The following is a 19425-nucleotide window of genomic DNA, read 5'->3' on the forward strand; positions in this document are numbered from 1 at the left end:
AATTTATTCAAACTAAGATCTCTTACCGTAAACAACAGTGGATTAATCGTTTTGTATAGGGTATCAAAATTACTTGAAATCCGTCTTTTCAGATATGTGACATCGAGGTATTTACCGAACCTGAGGCTTTAATTTCTACCGAGCGAAATAAACACACAGTTACACTCTGTTAATCTTTGTAGAAGGCTATTAAATGCGATGGATGCACTTTTTGGTCGCCAATCCTTCTGATAGTTTATTTCAGTGCACACGAAACCCTTATTAAATTTCTTTATTATTGGTTTTTAATCCTTTAAACTTTTATCACTTCCGGAAGCTCTTAAGTTGGCATTGTGCTTCTCGACATGTGCCGTTCTAATTGAACCGTTTAATTTTCCATCATCGTGTGGGATGTTTGAGCTCAGTGGATTAGACAGTAACTGTCAACATGTCGACATCACTAGGGGGGCTAATCTTCAGACGATCTAATAACCCAGTTATGAAATAAAGAAGATGATGCATTTAACTCTTTGTTGCTTTTTTCGCTCTGCATCGAGCAATTATCCTTTCACACTTTTGGTAGTAAATATAGTTGATTGCCGCCAATGTCTTCCTCTTAGCTGGTTGTATTATCGATTGTGTTTCCGTTTGGGCGAGAAGAATCGATTTAGATCTAATCTTCCTATGATTATTGATACGTTTGGCCCAAACCTTGATTAGGCTTTGAGTACAAAGACGTTTAAAGAATCAACAACGTGGCTCACTTTGTGATTCAGGGGTCAACTATAGTCCGCGGCGTTCAGCCATAGGGGATGACCATCGAGGACGATCTTTTTATGAAAGGCCTGCAATAGCCGCAAAGGATTACTTCTTCTATGAAAGCAGTTACTTTAGGAAAAGGACCTAGACATGTAGATAAAGGAATGAATTAAACTGTCACTATTGTTGAGAAGTTTTAAAATTTCGTTTAACCTTCTTACTTCGATGTACAGAGTTTGTTCCTTAAAATTTTCTCGGATGTCAAACAAAAAACCATCTCTCTAAGTCTCAGTACGTATGCACCAGGACAACAAAAAGAAATCATCACTTCTCAATCATCATTTATTAACAAAGGTGACATAAGTATAAAAGAAATCTTAGAAGACCGACGAACGCAGTGACCTTTTCTGGTCAGTTAAGCCCATTTGTAGGCTATTGCGGCAAGGTTAACAGGTAAAACCTCCACCACTTAACGGAGGAAGCGACGTCAGTGACTCTGGGGTTTAAAACACCTGTGCTATTTCCTACTACAGGTACATGTACGTGTCTCCTAAAATTTAGATTTTGATTTTTGTCGAGGGTGACTTCAATCCGGAAATCCACTGATACCTCAGTAGTGTTATAAGAAGGGCACCTTTCAGTAGCAAACCTGCTTCACGATGTTTTGATTTCCGATATGTGTTTCAGCAGAAGAAAACTTACAAATAATAGCTCACTTGGAAAGACATACGCCACATAGGAAAGAAGAAAGCAAAACTTTTTAAGTTGGTTGCAGAAGTTGAAGATTAAAACAAATTAATTGAAGATGGCGAACTTAGAAATGAAATGTTGAAGCAGAGGAAGGCTTCTCAAACCTCCTTTGTTTGCGAGCAGTGAAAAAGAAGCAAGAGATCATCCAACAAAATAGTTTCTCCTGCTGGTAACACAATTCATGATTTTACTGAAAACACAATCAAACAGGCAGATATGCAATACCAATATCTAGCATGCTCGTTTCCAAGCTATTGAAACTTCAACAGAGTTTATTTAGAAGTAACTCTTCCAAGACTTATGCTTCGGGATCGCCGCAATGCGGAAAAAGAAAATATTTCGCTACGCCGGTTACATCAATGGTTGCATTAACGTATCAAATGGTTAGAAAAGCGAATATATCAATCTAACCAAGCAAGGATACGAGAGCAGTGGAAGCCCTTACTTAAAAAAGAATATTATCATAAGGTGGCTAGATAGATTGATTTCGAATTCATTACCAATACTGATAAGAAGGTTTTTTACAAGATATAGTCAATATTTGAAGATCTTCATGTTTGCCATGCTTCTAGCAGCTTAGTAAAGGCTTTATTAAAGAAAAGAAATTTTTTATTTAAAAGCAAGGCCTGTTTCTTATCGACGAAGGTCTTCCTGAACGACAAGTTTAACAGCATGAACTTTTGAGTGAGCCTCATGACAAATTTTGATAAGATCCCTCTCAGTAAGTCTTACGCTTATAGCACAGATTTCTTAAATTCGTTAAGCCTCGTGAAAAAGTAAATTTGGAGCATGGCTGTATGTTCTTCAAGGGCGTAAGTTCAAAGTGAAGCAGCAAATTCACTCGGTTGCCCGCAGCATTTCAATTATAATAGTTTCTTCGAGCAACGTCGGCAGCCGGTTCAAGTAAAGGTGTTATATTGTACTCTTTGTTAAATTGGTTTGGAATTACTTCCTTCAGTGGGATCACGCGATTCTGATTGAGCAGATTTCTTTTGCCGACACGATCCCAATGGCCAAGTGAGGCATGGCATCTTCGTGAATGACGGGCAAGGTCCATTTTATCGAGTGAAAGCCAAATTAATCAATTCTTTTATAGAAACCTATTGCCTCCTCTGGATATAATCTGATCATAATAAAACTATTAAACGGATTTCCATCGGGCTTTAAGCCCGAGTTGTAAGTCAGTAACCGTAACCGTAACCGCAAAGACTAACGCCTTGGTTGCCACAGATGCAAGAGACCGAGGACTCGGATATATATACACTACTAAGAGAGAGTGACAAGCAATACGTGATCAACGGATAATGCGATGTTCTTAATACCAAGCGGGGGGGCGAAGAGGAAAAATAAAGTATTTCCGATTAGCTCGAGAGACGTTAAAAGTGCAAACTTCTCTGTAATTAGTGCAATTTAGCTGTTGCTAAAACTGATATGCTTTTATTTTTTCTGCAAAATGTTTTGAACCGTGTAATTTGAAGGTTGGTCACCTCAAGCATGAAAGTGAAATCTCATTTGAGCCTCTAACTACTCGAAGACAAGTGGTAATTTAACCATAATTAGATTATTTGTTTGTTTCCTAAAGCCCCTAGTTTAGCATGACGTCAGGCTAGCTGCGTGACCTGGGTTAAGAAAAGAATTAAGATAATCCTTCGGTAGAAATATGACATCTTCTACTGACACAATAAGATGTGCTAACCAGTATTTACATATGCAGGATGTGGGCGACTGTCGTGCTTATCGGCAGAGAACCCTAAAAGGATTCATTGTTCACATGAAACGATTTATGTTTCCGCAGTTTAAAACAATCGCTTTCCTAAAACTCTTAAGCAACACTTCTGCAGTAACAAATGATTACAGAGACGTCGTCGATACTACATTTAACGTCGCGAAGGAAATTTTGCTCAGATCTCATACCTTGGTTTATAAATATTATTTGTTTTTTTGCCCGCTTCTGTGACTCAAATCGTGTTTCTTATTGAATCAGGAATTAACATAATTTTCCGCGCTCCTTCAGGCGTTAGCCAGCGCTAAATTAAAACTTCGTGTTGGCATTCCTCGTTCATAACTCCTTGCATTAAACGTAGAATTCAATAATTCGAGCGATTAAGCCGTGAAGATTTGTAGACAATAACGGAGTCGATGCGTTACTTTCCGCACGGGGTTTTCGGCGAATTGTAATCACAAAAAATGAAATAAAACGACATGTCCGCAGCGCTGTCTTCATGAGCATGCCGCTGTCATTTACCACGACAATTTCCTGACAGCAAGCTTATTATGTTATCATTAAGCCCCTCCCAAACGGTTAGTTTAAATTCAAGGGTGTTAAGCTACGCAGTGCGTCTATCAGTTTAATAACACACCGTAAAGGAACCCTGAAACGTGAGTTTGGTATGTACATCTCTTCCTTCGGATAGCTATTCAACTTATTTACGAAGCAATTAGAGTAAATTTTTATATCACTTGATCATGCAGTTAAGTTACGAACTGCGAGCATTGTTTGCTTTGATTCAATCTCAAGTGCTTTTGAAAAATTACGGCATTCTTGATGGGGACACTTACAGACAAGTGCGTCTCAATACGACTTTCTCAGCGTCGGTTAGACCTTCAAAGTTGTGAGCCGTTTTGTAGTGCCTCTAAAAATTTAATAGAGGAGTACAGTGAAACTTGGATGAATTCACTTAAACTTGGCCAATGACCACGCACAATATTTGCAAAGATGTATCGTGGGGTATTGGCTTGTTGGCGTGGAGTCAAAATAGCAAAATAGTGCGCTCCTGTGAGATTCAATGAGACAGTGGATTTCACCTGACTATATGTGCGATAAATATTTACGCCATTTAGACTGTCTCAAGATTTTGAAGTTTACTTATTCTGATAGATCGATCGACAAAGAAATCACTACAACTCAAAAATTAAACGTGCTGCTGGAACAAATAGAGCGCATCCATCATAAGAGGATTAAAAAAACACTCTCAAAAACATTCTTGCAAAACGGACTCGCTTTAGACAGAAGTGAATCATTATAAGTGACAAAATTTTCACCAACTTTTTCCTACAGTTCTACACCAATATTAAGACATGGAGCGTCACCCTTTCTCAATTGAAAACATTTTAAAGGACACACGAGGTAGTAGCAGCATCCTTAAGGTTGCACCGACTTCTGAAGCCTTGGCACTGGCAGAGAGGATGGCAGGTTAGTCACACTTCAATGTAAGCTCTCTAACGGAGTAAAACAACGATTATGTTATTTGGTTTAGAGTTATCAAAGACCATTGGTTTAAAATACGATTAGCTACTAATTTGCGAAAGGAACTTTCCTTTAAATTCAAAGGTTTTTTATGAGCATGCATCTTTGTTTTATACTCCATACCAATTGCCGTGAAATTCGATGAAGGCATTCGCCTGTTTTCAATCCAAACGGGAAATTCTTCTCATTCGGTATTTCCAACTACTCAACTGATTGTTCTCGAGAGTCTTCTTAAATTTTACATTGTTTAGACGGTTTTCGGTTTTTGGAAGCACTTGAGTAATTCAGAGGCGCCAATTTTTTACACTTACGGAATCTAAAATCACAGCCAAAAATTAATCATCGCATAATTAACTTATATTTTTGGTGAAGGGTCAAGTGAGATAAAAGGTGTCAGTGGTATCTTTCATCCATGTGGTTTTTGTCGAAGTCAAACCTCAAATCTACTCCGGGTTTTTTTTGTGGCTAAAATAAGGAATTATATTAAACCTTACCAAATCTTAGATGGACAAGTTCCATACAAAATGTTTTCAGGCGATTTGGGAATTTAAAGGGGACATTGGATTAGCCGAAAAAACCCGCAAGTGTTTTGTTAGTGCTTGAGATGTTGGTAATGAAGTCTGAATCGTGGAATAATGAAACACTACTTTCATTGTTCTCACCATCCTTCAATTGCATTTCCGCAATCCTTAATTTACAAGAGATTTAAAAACCCCAGTATAAAGCCTCCGTAAACCTCAGGAAATTCCTTTTTGTTCTGCTCAGCGCGGTTCCATTGAATTCTTTACCACGGGGAAATGAAAGGACTGTGCATTTTTAATCATGCACAGATTACTTATATATATAAAGTATAAAGATGTTGCACACACAGTTGTTCTTATTTAAGTATTTCCAATCTACAACCACCCTTAATTATGGATGATTCTTTGGTTTCGCGTATTAGAATTTAAGCCGCTCTGTTTACTGGTGGTTGCTAGCATTGTGATAAATACGTTTTATTCGATTACTAAAGTGCAGTCTTACTGATGACAGCAGCGCTTGTTTTCGGGTTATTCAAATAAGGAAATCTCAAAATGTAAAGCTCGACTTCCGATAGTTAAAAAAAGGAAAAAAAAACCACAAATATGCATTCCGACGAATTCTTTCTCTACAACGACTCTGTTTAACCGATGTAACAGAGATGGAATATTCGACAAAAGACGTTTTCACCTTATGTCTCCGAATCAATTTATCTCATCAACGAAACGTTGAGGAAACGTTCTTTTCGAAAACGAATCAGTTCAAATTCTGCTTAACTCCAGGGGCGTTTCCCTTGTTTACGACGCCGTCTTTAAAACATCACCATTTCTTTAGCACTGATCCATTGAAAGTCCCATTAATCAAGATACGACTTTTTTTCTTTGTTCTCTAGTTACTGTGCTTAATTGGAAAAGTCAGTTCTGACAAATTCATAAGCTTTGTTTGCAATGGTTCGGCGCCCAGTAAGCCTTACGATCAACAGGAGAACAATTAAACAGATTTATCAGAGCACATTGTCAGGCTGTAAGGAACTATTAATTATGGATGTTGACAGTTCCAGGTGGAAGAGTTTACACATGGGTTGCAAAGTCATGAGAGAATTTAAATTAACCATTCGATTTGTATGTATAAGGTTGTTCTTTCTATTTTAACTGGTTTGTTGTCAGACAGCTCCTTATCATCACAAATAACCTAAAGAGCGTACTCATAATTGGATGGTTAATAATCCCACCTTTCGAAAGAAAGTGTGTTCTTTGCTGGCATCAAGATAAGGTGCATTTCTTAGACTGTCCATCATTTGTTTACATTAACAGCTCACATTTTGGAGTGTAGGCAAAAGTATCTTACTGTCATGAATTATTTTCAATGGGATAGATCCCTTGCATCAATAATATGGACTTTCTAAAATGCATCTCCCCTACTGGCCTTAACGTAATTCTCTGTAATCAGTAGCCTGTTAATGCCGATTGTCTGAAAGGGTTGCAAAGAACGCCGGAAATTGCGAATGAAGAGTAACAAAGGCGAGTACCGCTTAAATAAGAACTGTCAGATCACAAGCTATACCGACTTCTACTATACGTGCACTGTAAAAAGCTGTTTAAACAAATGAGCTAAAGTTATTTCTGAAAATCGATCAGTAAGCATATTGTTTCCATTTAATCAGCCAGTACATACACAGGATAGAAGAGCTATGCAATGATTCTATTTTGAGCATGCAAAAATCCTCTTATAATCCCACCTGGGTCTTTCCTCTTTCGTAAAACGTAAAAAAAAAGTGTTACCTGCACGTTCTTGTTTAACTCAATTAGTCGCTTGTTATCACCACTTTTGAGGGAAAGTCATCAACATGCAAGAAGGATTGCCATTCTTCCAAGAAAAACCTTGAAAATAATAATAGAAAGTCCACAATTTGTAGATCAGAACTGGCATCTTTTCTTTACGGTCTAGTTCTGAATTATCCTCATACTTTAAGTGGGAGCTTTTTATAAGCGACGGAGTAGCATGCATTTCATTGGAAGTAAATAAAGAAAAAAAACTTATTCGCTTCTGAATAAGCTCCAGCCACGTGGGTCAGTTTGGTTGAAGTAGAGACTTTGGAAAGCAAGTTTAAAAGTCTATATCGCTGTTATACAGGATGTTTTGAGCTGATGATAATGGTACATATGGGACGTAAAACTTTGCGTGATCTTTTTTTTAATATAGATATTATATTAAAGGTCAGCTGTATGGAAGGACGGAAAATTCGGCGTACAAGAACCACATTCAACCAGTTCCAACTTGAAACTCTCGAGAGGACATTTGCAAGAACTCATTATCCAGACTTGATGCTAAGGGAGCAGTTGGCAGCTTACACAAGTTTGCCTGAATCACGTATCCAGGTTGGTTTGACCCCAAAATTAAAATCACACCTGCTAATCAACTCATTAAAAAAGGACTTAGTTTCGATCCTAACTTCTCAGAGGGTACGTATCGAGGAAGTATTGTTAACAAAATAATAATCTTAAAACTTTTTTTTTTCAAGACCTGGTTTGTATTTGCCCGAGTAAAGTACTGCAAATATTTCTGCATGGAACTGTAGGAAAAAGGAATGACCCGGCATTCTTTGCAGTCGAGAAATATAATTTAAAATATGCCTAAAGATATCAAACAGAAGATGTTATAGGCTGAACTTAGATACAAGTTATGGCAAAGGACATATTCAGAGCATCAAGTCACCTTAAAATAGAATATCATCCTAGCAGCAAATGGTGCCGTACATCGATTTTAAATAGAAAATTGAAATCCACCAAATCGGGAAAAATCTTTTCCAAATAAAAGGGCCCGGATTCCCCAAACGAGTTCGAGGACATGACCTCTTCCTAATTCGGCTTAATAAAGAAAGCCCTAATTTCCATATTCCGGTCACAGTGAGTAAACCGATGATTTCTTTATAGAAGATTTGAGAATTAGTTTTTCAGGCTATTCGCAAATGAGACACATGGTTTCCATTCGTCATAATCACATCAGTTGCGCAATATCTGTCAATTATGGACTGAGGTACAGAAGAGTGATTCAAAAGATATGATTTGATGTGACGTAAGCACAGAGTAAAAATGAAATCCCAAATCTTGACTCCCTCCCTTAAAATAGTGACGGCAGCTTTCTTTAGATGAGATTTACATAAAAATGCAGGTGTTACCTCCCGGCGCGAACCCTTCCACTACAAAGATCTGAAAGTTGATTTTCCTACCTGATTACTAAACACTTCCTTGTCAGCTCAATAGAGTTAAAATGAGCGTTTTAAACACTGGCTCATAGATTATTAGCAGCTACAAATAGTAGAAATTAAATCCAAAATCTTGATTCCCCCTTCCCTTAAAATAGTAAGGGCATCTTTCTTTAGACGAGATTTACATAAAAATACAGGTGTTACCTCCCGGCGCGGAGGAAACGTAATGACATCGATATGCAACTGACTCGTAGCTATAAATAGGAACTCAAAACCAACGAATGATCGTCATGGATGTAAATTTATCATCCCCACTGAAAACACTTTTTTATGTCTGTGTGTTTGTTTTGTTTTGTTTGTCTGTTTGTTTCTTTAGTTCTGGTTTATGTCCTGAAAGATTCGTTACGCCGCCCAAAACCCTAGTCACGGTTTCTTTTTAGAAAAAAAAGCAGAAGTCAAATAAGTAACTGATAGTAGGGTATCACTACCAAATTTAGGCCTTCAAGCGTTCTGATTTTCACTTAGTTAGTCGCCGTCTTCTTTTACCTGTCTCTTAGGTGTGGTTTAAAAATCGTCGGGCCAAGTATCGCAAACTTAAAGGATCTAAAGAAACAGGTGACCTGGAAAGTAAGGATGACCAAGAAACGAAAAAGAAGAAAAATGCGGATGATGATGATCTTCAGGATGTTGAAGGTTCACCTGTTGGGGATGAAGCCCATTCTTATCACCAAAATAAGCGGCTAAAAGTTGATCGAGATCTAGAAGACAGTAATATCGCAGTTCCTACACGTCCAGTTCCTCTGAGCTCTGGGTATGTGTCATCGCCTTTCTCTTCGAGGTCTTTTCCGTTTGACCCAAGGCTGCTATCAGGATATGGTTATACTTATGTGCCTGAGTGGGTCTATTACGACTCGGTAAACAACTGCCAGCCGCGTCCAGTTGATGTACAACAGCTGTATCCCAACATAGGAGTTATTCACTGAGTTTATGCGAAAGGCTTTGGTGTAAAATGTAATCATTATTTATCTTTTCAAAGAAACAACGTGCTAAGAATACGATGAGAGACTCACGGCTTACGGAGCCATAATGTGGTGCAAACAGCGCAGACTACAGCTTCTCTCGCATCATCAATGTAATTTATTGCGTCATGTCTGTAATTTTTTTAGGAATATAGAAAGTTCTGTTGTCAGGGCAAAACATCTAGAGGAGGTGACGGAAAAACGCGTTCAAAAATCATCTGTTTGGTAAAACTTAAAGCAAATGTAAATACTAAATATGTATACACTTATGCAGAACAAATTTGATAATAGTCATACTTATTTATAAACATCTGTAATATACTTGTATTTAAGCCGTTTCCTAAGTTTGTACCATTTCACTATTTGAAACTGCTATGTTCAACTGCGTTTGAATTGAGACTATGTTGGCAATAAAAAGGAATTTAGGCGACTTATTTAGAATTTAAATTAACAGAGGATTGCACAAGAAATCTGTCATCGCTGAACATCTCAACTTTGGACCGTTCGCCCACTCGTCAGTGGGTGCATCGCTGTTATTTTATCTTGAAAAGCCAAAATAAGGCTGTGTCCAAGTAGGATCGGATTATTATAACCGTAGCAAGTATCATATGAAGTGTCCAAGGAACGCACAAAGAACACGAATTGTCAAGCCGCAATTGTTAGGCCATAGCTTCTCAAGCTTGAGTTAGGTTAGCGTTAGGAATCTACCCTGGGTACCTATGATTTAGGTCACGTCTGAAGGCGTCTCAGTAAGCCAACATAGTTTAAGCCAACATATCCTCAGCCCTAAGCCGTAAAAGGCGTTAACACCGAGTCCCACGAGGTTTTTAGTAAAGATCCCTGCCGAGTATACTATCAAAAAGCGGACTTGCGCTGTAAGGTGGCACGAGAAAGCTCATTTCCTATTCCCTTCCCTGCTTCGAGACATCAAGAGGAAATAATAGGCATTGTTTTCTATTGGAGACAATAAATATAGACAGTCTGAGTTTGGATTATAACTTTTTCTTCCTTAGCCAAGAAGTCTCCTTCTTCGAAGATTGTGTGTCTCTTTGTCAGTCCATCCCATACTCTCGTCTTAATTCAAGAAGACGCCAACAGTCTTTCCCTGGTCTCTCCTCCCCGGATAGGCTTTTACAGTATTTCCTGCTCTGTCAGCAAAACCATAATCGTGTTTGCTGGTCCACCAAATACTTTTTTTTTCTCCCATTTGCCGAAGTCTCTCTTATCTATTATTCAACAATTATCGTGCGTTCAAGTTCAATATTTGATGGCGCAACACAGCGGAGGATAATCATACCAAGTGTGAAAAAGTTGAGAATTCGCAGTTCTTCCAAAGAGATGTAATCAAGCTCCTTCAGCTTTTAGAGCAAGTTCATTAAAATTTCATTAGCATGGCAAATAACATAAAAACTTACCCACATGTCAATAACAATGTTAGTAAATGAAAATATGAAGTTATAATTATCTTAATTTGCCAAATGTTTTAAAGCCGATTAAGGTTAATCGAAGATTGAAATCTCACCATTTTAAATCTCATTGCAGCATGCCTTTCCTTCTCACCTTGAACTCAGTCAAGGATTAGGGTGATGAATCACAGTCAAATTGATGCTGTCGACAAAAGAACACGAAATAAGCAAATTGAGTGGTTAAGCCAAAGATTTTTTGATAAATTCTGAGAACAAAGGAAAATATGGGACAGGAAAGGCAGAGAGGAAGAGGTTCAAAAAGATAGACGGCGAAGGCCTTAGAGCAGACAATCATAGGGAAGAAGCCTTAGAAAAATAGAGAGTATTGACAAAGGTCATAAGAAGCAATGCCGTAATGATGAAGGAAGAAGCCGGGGTGTCAGTAGTAACCAGGGTACAGACAGGGAGTATATCCGATATATCGCCCTCTCAGCTTAGCACATGGAAAATCTCTGTATTATGATATTAATGGTTTGTGGCAAGGCCATCAGAATGGACCGACAATTGATAATCGCCTTTGGTAGTTATTGTCCACGATGGCTCGAATAAAGATTCGTGTAACATGGCCAGTGGGCATACATACTTTCATCTCTAACCTCCTCTTTGCCCTTGATTTGCGTCATGCATTTAATCAAGAATGTCTTTAATGGGGTGAAATTCCCCAAACTAAAAATGAAAAAAAAAAAAAAAAAAAAAAAAAAAGAATTAAACCCATACAAAAACAGGCAAAAATGCGTGAATAAGAAAATAAGTACGATTAAGTCATACCGGAAAAGCTTACCATAAGAAGAGTCTTGAGAAGCCAGACGGTTGGTCGTCCATGCTTGAGAAGCATAAACAATAGTTCTGTCTGGTTTGAACAAAGAAATATCTGCTTTAACTATAGTGATTTATGATCAAGCCATCGCTGATATCTTTTCTGAAGATCCAAGACAAAGGCTCTTTTTATGGGGCATTTGGAAATGAGAATTGAACAAGTCTTAAAGTACAAAATAAATTTCGAACATAACCTAAGTAAAGGTTGTTGATAGATGTTAGTCGGTAGAAAGCAGTCTTACGCGTTCATGATTATCCTTTTTTACCGCTACCACAAACCTTCTCTGAGATGAGGGAAGTTGTGAAATCTAGTAGTATTCCTGACAAATTTTGGGTAATCCCTTGTGTTGAGGTCTCGAGAGTAAATTATAATGAGTACGATAATTTGGAAACTGATCAGAACTCGAGATAAGCTATCGTATCTTAGCTTTCGGTATTTTAACGACTTAAAAGAATCTTCCTAAAGGTCGAGTTATTTTCAATTTTGGCTTGCTTAATTATACCTCCAAGAACGCAAAGTTTGGATTCCGAACGAAAGTGTTGATTTTACGCCTTAATACAATTAGCACTCAAGAACTTCGGGCCGGCTGAGAATGCGAATGAAGGTCAGCACATCCGTTTTATAGATCCTTGCTCACCATGAAGCTGCGTGAATAGCGCTATTACATTTTAATCTGGTATTTTCCTAAAAGCTAAATTGCAGCCACACACGGTGCACTTCCAGGTACGATAAAAACCCTTCGAGTTTTTTCCTTGTTTTTTCGCCCGCCCTTCACTGGAAGGTTTCCGGGAACATTTATCAATGTCAAATAGCTTGGTATAATCGCATTAACAGCTGGTTATACTCACACGCACACCATCATATCTCAAATCTGCACTCGTCGTTGAACGGGAAGGCTCTGCCAGCCTTCTCTATACATACAGAGGATCTTGCCATTTTCTGACTTGGCCTACATATACAGACCATGGACACCCACCCTTTTTCTATAGAAAGCATTCTGAAGAAGCCCTATGCTAAGAAAGTCGAAGAAGAGACAAAAACGCAGCCTTCAAACTCCAACGAGGCGCTATCATTAGCTGTAAAGCTGGCTGGTAAGTTTTAGTCTAACACAGGGAAATGTAAGTGAATTAAACCAAGTCTTAAGCGTCGTTACAAATGTTTTTTGGCAAGGTTGCGAGGAAAGCCTTTGGATAACACTGCCTTGTTTGGTAATGTAATTTATAAGAAATGTCTCTGTCAGCAGTGATGTGGGAAGTTTTGATAAACCATCTTTTAGTTCACAGACAACTCGGGTGGAGACGGAAACCTCCTTTTTTCGCTGAAATTAAATGTTCATAAACCTTAGCTCGTTAAATTGTTTTACGTAGATTTCACATGTTAAAGGAAACTTATTACTAGTCGCCCGTTCGAATACCTTTAACGGAATAACCGAGGAAACTGTCCATACCATTAAATGAGGTAGTCCACTCTAGCTCATCAAGACATTAGGTAGTGTGCACAAAGAGCGGTTGCAATAAAGTACAATGGAAAATTAAACTTGTTGCTAACAACGCAAGACTGAGAGTTCAGGTTGGACGGCACCAAACACGTAGTTAGTGCAAACAAGATAACAAGGCGTCAAGAGGTTTCAAAATAATTTACATTCACTCGTATGTCTCTTGTTGATGTACATGAGGCAGATGAGAAACCGTTGCCTGAATAAGTAAGGTATACGCTGTAATCTATGGCCTTTCCGCCCTTCGAAATTGAAATCGATGTATGTGTTATCTGTATAAGCTGTTCCTTTAAAGTTAAACAGACGGCAATCTTGAACAAAGCATTGATCAAAGTGAAAGCTCATGTTTTAGAGGAAATCTGCTGATTTCGTGACCCCCCTCTTACAACCCCTGCTTATCAAATGACTGAGGGTATTCTTGTTTGTCTTCTTGGCGCCGGCTAGAGATTCAAGATCTAGATAAGACAATACTATGGAGAACAAAATGAAATAATGTTCGACTTTAGGACCATAAAGAAACTAGATACCCTTTTAAGAATTTAGAAGCCACTTCGTAAGGCCACAGTGACTTGCATTTGCGATCTCTACGCTGATGTCTCTTCTTGATTCTCTATGGAAGTGGCTACTCATTTTTTGACCACTGAACCACATTGACCGTATGATGTATTTCCTCTCTTACCTGGTAGTTCTCCCACACAAAAAACCAAATCCCGTTTTTTTTTATTTTCGGGCAAAGAAACTTGGTTGTGTTCAAAAGCATAAGTGACTGGTAATACTGTAACCAAATTTTATAATAAGCTCTTGATTCTGATCCTGTTACCTTTGGTAGTTTTTCAGAGAGAGGATAGGATAGTTGCACTCACACTGTTCTGGGTGGTTTTGGTGGTCCGCTCGTTGAAGCACTTTTCTTAACCCTTAAACAATTTGAGTTTTGGCATCCGCGAGGCCTAGCCAGTAATATAAATTGTTCTTTTTTTTTTTTTAAAGTGCTTGCCGCGTTTAACTGGAAGGGCAAAGCATAACAATTTTCCATAGCAACAAGGAACAGACTGAGAGAAAAACCCGCGTAAGGATCGGAAACCAAACCTTAGGAGATTGTAGCCAACTCCCTTTTCAGTGTTGTTGTTGTTGCTCCTGTTTATATTTTTTTAAATTTTTTTCTTCTTCAGCTGCGAATTATTAGATAAAAGGGATGGTTGGGTTTTACAAGCCACCCCACGAGAGCGGCAGATGTTGAGCCTCAGGGACGGCCTGCTTGAAAACTGTTGTCAGACACAGGGGGAATACACGGACCAGTTTGACATTACCTGAAGCTAGATGAATATCTAGGATCTCATCAAGCAGAAAAAGGAATTTAGACCTTTACATCAAATGTAGCTAGATAAGCGAGATTCCAAGATTCAATCTTTCACTGACTCTGTCGGCGCGCATTTGGGAATGAAAACAATTTAATCTTGTAAATTATGAGGGTACATACCTTAAAATAAACTGACTAAATGGCTGCTGATGGATGCTGTCGGAGAAACAAGACTTCTAATGAATCAGAATTTCATAGGGTATGGTTAAAAAGGGAAATGCTTTCCCTAATTCTTTAATCCTCTGCGACGAGAAAGGCTAGCTTAAATGGCGTTGTTGAAACTTAAGCTTGTTTGTTAGCGCATTTTATGCGGAACTCATCACATTTGGTGAGAAGACGTACCACATTGGAATCCAATACACGGAAAGATAAGTTGGGACTGGCCCAACCAGCAAGCGCCAAAATGTTATTGTGACGGGTGTCTCGATGCAAATTTGCATCAACGGCACTAAGAACTAAACTGTGGGATTATAATCGAGCTGAAATTTTCCACGATAGTTCATTACTTAAAACGCTACACAAATCTACGAAAAAAAACTCGAAAGTATGAAATTCAATTTGGCTTAATTACTTTTACAGCTGCTGAATTCGAGCGAGGGTATCGTATTTGTAAGATAGCAGGCATGTCTATCCATTTTACCAAACTGCGCCTTAATGCTGTCTCACTAATGATTACCTCCTCTTAGATGTCATACTGGAAGCTCAACAAGAGACTACCCGCCGTACACCTCGACGCACGCGCACTGCCTTTACGCATCAGCAGTTGGGAGTCCTGGAACAATTTTTCAATAAAACACATTATCCGGATGTAGAATTAAGGGAAGAACTTGCTGCAAAGACCAATTTGCAAGAAGGCAGGATTCAGGTAGGTTGATAAATTGATGATTCAGTATTTTTCAGTTTTTATCTCTTTTTTCATTATCTGCTGCACGAGAAAATGAGCTGGGCAAGAAAATTAGGAGACAGACTATCCCTTGAAAGGGATGAGGACATCCCTGTCGTTTCTCTTGGAGCGCAAATCCTGGATTTTGGTTTCAATTCACCTGCTCAGGATCAGGTCAGACAAATCGTAGATAACTACTTAGAGGGAGGCGAGGATTGAAAATTTCCCCTATGGAATAAAACCTCCAACCATTACAGTAATAGCCTTTATCAAGATCCTCATCATCATCCCAAATTAGTGCCAGTAGGCACAGCGCAGGATGTATCAATTAATCCTTAGATAAAACTTCTCAAAAAGACTTTAAAATACTCTTTCAAGTGAATTTCCTACTTGAACTGAAAATCCATTTGCAGTAACTAGCATAAGCGAACCCCACGTTACAAGCTAAACGATTTGTGTTCTTTTTCAGGTTTGGTTTAAAAATCGACGGGCTAAATTTCGAAAGGAGAAAGGAAAATTTACATCAGAAGTGGGCCTTAGCAGTAAAAGCGAAGACGAGATTATTCAAAACATATCTCAGGTAATACAAGCTCAAGAAGCACCATGTTGTTTCCAGTGTAACATGTCATTGCCGCACTACTGCATCTGTGGTGATCCCGAGGAAGCCGTGAAAAATTTCCACAGGATTTCTTCTAGCATGTTCTCTCCGTTTGCTACTCATGCTCATTTGGCGCACGTTAATGGTCTTCATTGCTGTCCGAATGGCAGTCATGAAGGATTAGGTGCGGGGTATTTCGCGAGGATGAGGAAGATGAAGAAGAGAAGAGACTGGAGCGTTAGGGAACGCTCCGCACTTTATTCCTTGTGACTAAAAAAGTGAAAAGTCTTTAGAACGAAAACGTCGTTGAAGGGTTGTACGAGCGACCAATAAGAGCCAAAGTCGTTTGCTGATGACGTGACATTAGAATCTACGTCAAAACACCTTTCAAAATCAACCAAGTAGGAAATTCTTGTCCCTCCGGACTGAGCAAATATCTGGGAGAAGTGAATGAAAGATAGTATAGTGTCCTGCGTGGATCCGGTGTCGATTTTAAACGAGAGATTTGAGAATTAAAATGCTTTTAGTTCCTTTCCTTCAATTTTTTTTTTTTTTTACTTTAGGACCCAAACCTTACGATTATTGAATACACCGCACACCGAGTACCATTACACAGAAGCTTAGACTTCAGTTTTGATGTTCAGAATTTTCCATCTTAACTCTGTAGATCACCACGCCTTTATTAATCTTGTTATAGTTTAAAGATCTAAAGGTCCGAATTCTGTCGGAAAAAGCTGGCTTTTTTGAAGTCCTCCTATCGTACACGTTAGTAATTTAATCTTTGAAAATACTGATAACGGAAGAACACACGAGAACTAGAGAGTGAAACTGACCATGATTTATGGCTTAGTAGGGCACATAGTATTGAGCTCTTCCGGTGTTAATACTTTTAACCCGGTGTTAGAGAAAAGTTATATCACTCCCTGTAACCTATCATTAGGGCATCAATGGATTTTTCCATTTTTCACGACTTGACAATTTATGAAATCGATATTCATGGAAACTGATCTAGTGCGAACAAAGGACAATTTGAATAACAGACAGAAGTGTTATGGTGTGTGGTTTATTGTTATCCCCTGTGATTCAGGTAAAGAAAAGAGATCAGAAAAATCCAGCACAATTAAGTGCTTGTTGAATCTATTATTCTTTAATTAACTCAACCTCAGCCTCAACGAATGTGCGTTCACTAAAATCATTCGAGATCCCTATGACACATAATCCTGAAAATCGTGCTAATTAGGGCCCCACAGAGACATTAATCAACGTCAACTTTAAAACGTGACATGATTCAGTTTCAACGGCTTACATGTGGGGTGCATACACGGCATATATATCACAATCACACGATCGTAAAATATATATAATGGATACAAATTTATTTTCCATTGAAAGCATTCTAAAGGAACGTTTCTCGCGATGAAGAATCATCGTAGAAACAAAACCTTCATGATCCAATCAATCTCCCTGTTTGAGAACCATAGCCATTACCAATTGATATAAAATTGATGAATGAACTTGCTAAAAAACGGAAAACTTCTGAGCTTGATTAATGATTACTTCTAAAACCATACCCCTCACTCTGTTTGCAACGGGAAAGTCTGACCGCCAGGGGAGGAACATAATGAAGCCATCCCTTTTCCCACGGGGCATTAAGGAGCAAGAAGCAACCTTGATCTCTTAAGGCTGAGAAAATGATATTCCTGTAGCGTTGCGAAAACTTGCATGGATGTAATGTCATGGATGACAAGGGTGATAATTTCTTCAGGGTGGGAATACTAACAAATCTTTTGAAACCTCTCCGATAAGTAACAACTTCTTTTTAGTGCATCTCCATTCACAGTGAAATTAATATAAACAAGATAAATAGCCATTTTTATTTATAGCCCAAGACTATAGCTTTGCTGACAGCACTGATATGGCGATGGAAGAACCGATGAATCGTTATGGGGAAAATACTAATCTAGAACAGAGTCCATGAAGCGTTGTAGTACATTCTTCACCCTTGTGCTACTAGTTACTTATCGCGTAAGCACTTTTCAGGTTAAGTTTACTGCGCTGTACTGGCACCAGAAGAAAGATAAAAGATGTTTTGATAAAAAACGCTTGATTGTTTCTTCGATTCGTACTTCCTGTGTTAAGTAATAATAGTAATCTTTCGAGGTTTTCCGTACAACCACATGAACAGTAAAATGATTTATTGTTTGCTATAAATCACTCTCTGAGTTCGCTATATTACCTCTCAGAGAGTAACACGCTTATCTTCTCATCGCAGAGCATTTATCAAAATATGCCACGAACCACTTCTCGCATTACCAAAGGTTTACTTCATAAGCTGAATGCGGTTGTTGAGATTTAATTGTTTGCATGTGCTTTAGCTATTCGATAAATCCGATTAAGGTACACCGCGAAACACTGTTATCTGTTCCAATATCAGTAGTACCAGACCCTTGCTTCTAGGAACTTCGTCTTCAGTTTTCTTATTCAAGCTGTATCATGAGAACTCTCTCTGGAGATCTAAAGCGGCGTAAAATTAAGCTTTACGTTGATAAACATGTTAGCTAGAGAGCACGAGTTTTCCATTCAAAATTATGGCATTTTTTGTCTGAAACCAGATGGCTTTCCGAAAAAAAGACGCTTGGTGATATGTAATATTTGTTTATACTGGGCTATGATAACAATTTTTGTGGCCATGTCTCCAAACAGTGAAATCGACTAGAAAAAGGGTGACAGGTTTTTCTTCTTTTTGAGATGAAGTGCTTCTACAACGTAGTTAACCCAATTGATGCGTATTCAGTGTATATGATCTAGTTTCTCGTAATCCCAGGCCGACATTTTAATCTCGGAACTTTGCAGACGACGTGTGAAAATAATGAATAAAAAACGATTTCCTGCAATTGGAGTAAAGACATGCAATATCCCAAACTTCAGGTAATTTATCATCCATAATGAATAAATTGAAAAGTGATACATTTGTTATGAAAAGTCCTCATACTGGACACTGTTCATAATTACGTGATCAAACCTCATAGAGGCTCTTTTCAATTGAAAATGATGCTCATGTCTTTGCTTTATCAAACTAAGATTTTTTCTGAATGCCACAAAGTGATTTGGAACTCGGTGGTTTTAATCCAAGTCTTTTCAGGTAGAGTAAAATTCAAAGATATATAGTATGACAGGAACAAGTGTTTTTCTTGGTTCGTTTTCATGAAAGACGAGTGGACAGGGCAGGGATCCATTTACCACCCAAAACGATGTACAGCGAGTTCTGCCCGTGGGCGCCAGAGAGAAAAAGAGAAATATAGGAGACATGTAAGTTTTTCTGAAGGCC

At 38.4% G+C, this 19425-nt stretch overlaps 2 protein-coding genes across 5 annotated transcripts; both read left to right on the top strand.

Moving 5' to 3' along the window:
- Window positions 1–1136: 1136 nt before the first annotated feature.
- Window positions 1137–9911, top strand: LOC113664931 (uncharacterized). Of its 4 annotated transcripts, none has more exons than XM_027180566.2 (4): window positions 1137–1271; window positions 4547–4681; window positions 7457–7632; window positions 9020–9911. In XM_027180566.2, exons 2-4 carry the CDS (start codon window positions 4567–4569, stop codon window positions 9443–9445), a joined length of 717 nt encoding a protein of 238 aa, XP_027036367.2. In that variant the 5' UTR covers window positions 1137–1271; window positions 4547–4566; the 3' UTR covers window positions 9446–9911. The 4 variants fall into 4 exon arrangements, with proteins under 4 accessions (XP_027036367.2, XP_089047707.1, XP_027036358.2 ...); XM_089191581.1 differs by having other exon boundaries at window positions 1177–1277; XM_027180557.2 differs by lacking the exon at window positions 1137–1271 and adding an exon at window positions 3717–3876.
- A 2436-nt stretch (window positions 9912–12347) lies between these two features.
- LOC113664945 (uncharacterized) lies at window positions 12348–17143 on the top strand. Its single transcript, XM_027180577.2, has 3 exons — window positions 12348–12855; window positions 15303–15481; window positions 15969–17143. The coding sequence occupies exons 1-3, from the start codon at window positions 12729–12731 to the stop codon at window positions 16365–16367; spliced, it is 705 nt and encodes a 234-aa protein (XP_027036378.2). The 5' UTR covers window positions 12348–12728; the 3' UTR covers window positions 16368–17143.
- The last annotated feature ends 2282 nt before the right edge of the window (window positions 17144–19425 follow it).

Source organism: Pocillopora damicornis, chromosome 13 (genome assembly GCF_964200805.1).
Source record: "Pocillopora damicornis chromosome 13, jaPocDami1.2, whole genome shotgun sequence".
In the NCBI taxonomy this organism is placed as follows: Eukaryota; Metazoa; Cnidaria; class Anthozoa; order Scleractinia; family Pocilloporidae; genus Pocillopora; species Pocillopora damicornis.

Excerpts from the sequence above, each read along its gene's own strand:
- LOC113664931 (XM_027180566.2), top strand. The coding sequence starts at position 4,567 with ATGGAGCGTCACCCTTTCTCAATTGAAAACATTTTAAAGGACACACGA. Across the intron at positions 4,682-7,456 it reads ACTGGCAGAGAGGATGGCAG|ATATTATATTAAAGGTCAGC; the intron begins GTTAGTCACACT and ends TTTTTAATATAG. Across the intron at positions 7,633-9,019 it reads TGCCTGAATCACGTATCCAG|GTGTGGTTTAAAAATCGTCG; the intron begins GTTGGTTTGACC and ends CCTGTCTCTTAG.
- LOC113664945 (XM_027180577.2), top strand. The coding sequence starts at position 12,729 with ATGGACACCCACCCTTTTTCTATAGAAAGCATTCTGAAGAAGCCCTAT. Across the intron at positions 12,856-15,302 it reads ATTAGCTGTAAAGCTGGCTG|ATGTCATACTGGAAGCTCAA; the intron begins GTAAGTTTTAGT and ends ACCTCCTCTTAG. Across the intron at positions 15,482-15,968 it reads TGCAAGAAGGCAGGATTCAG|GTTTGGTTTAAAAATCGACG; the intron begins GTAGGTTGATAA and ends GTTCTTTTTCAG.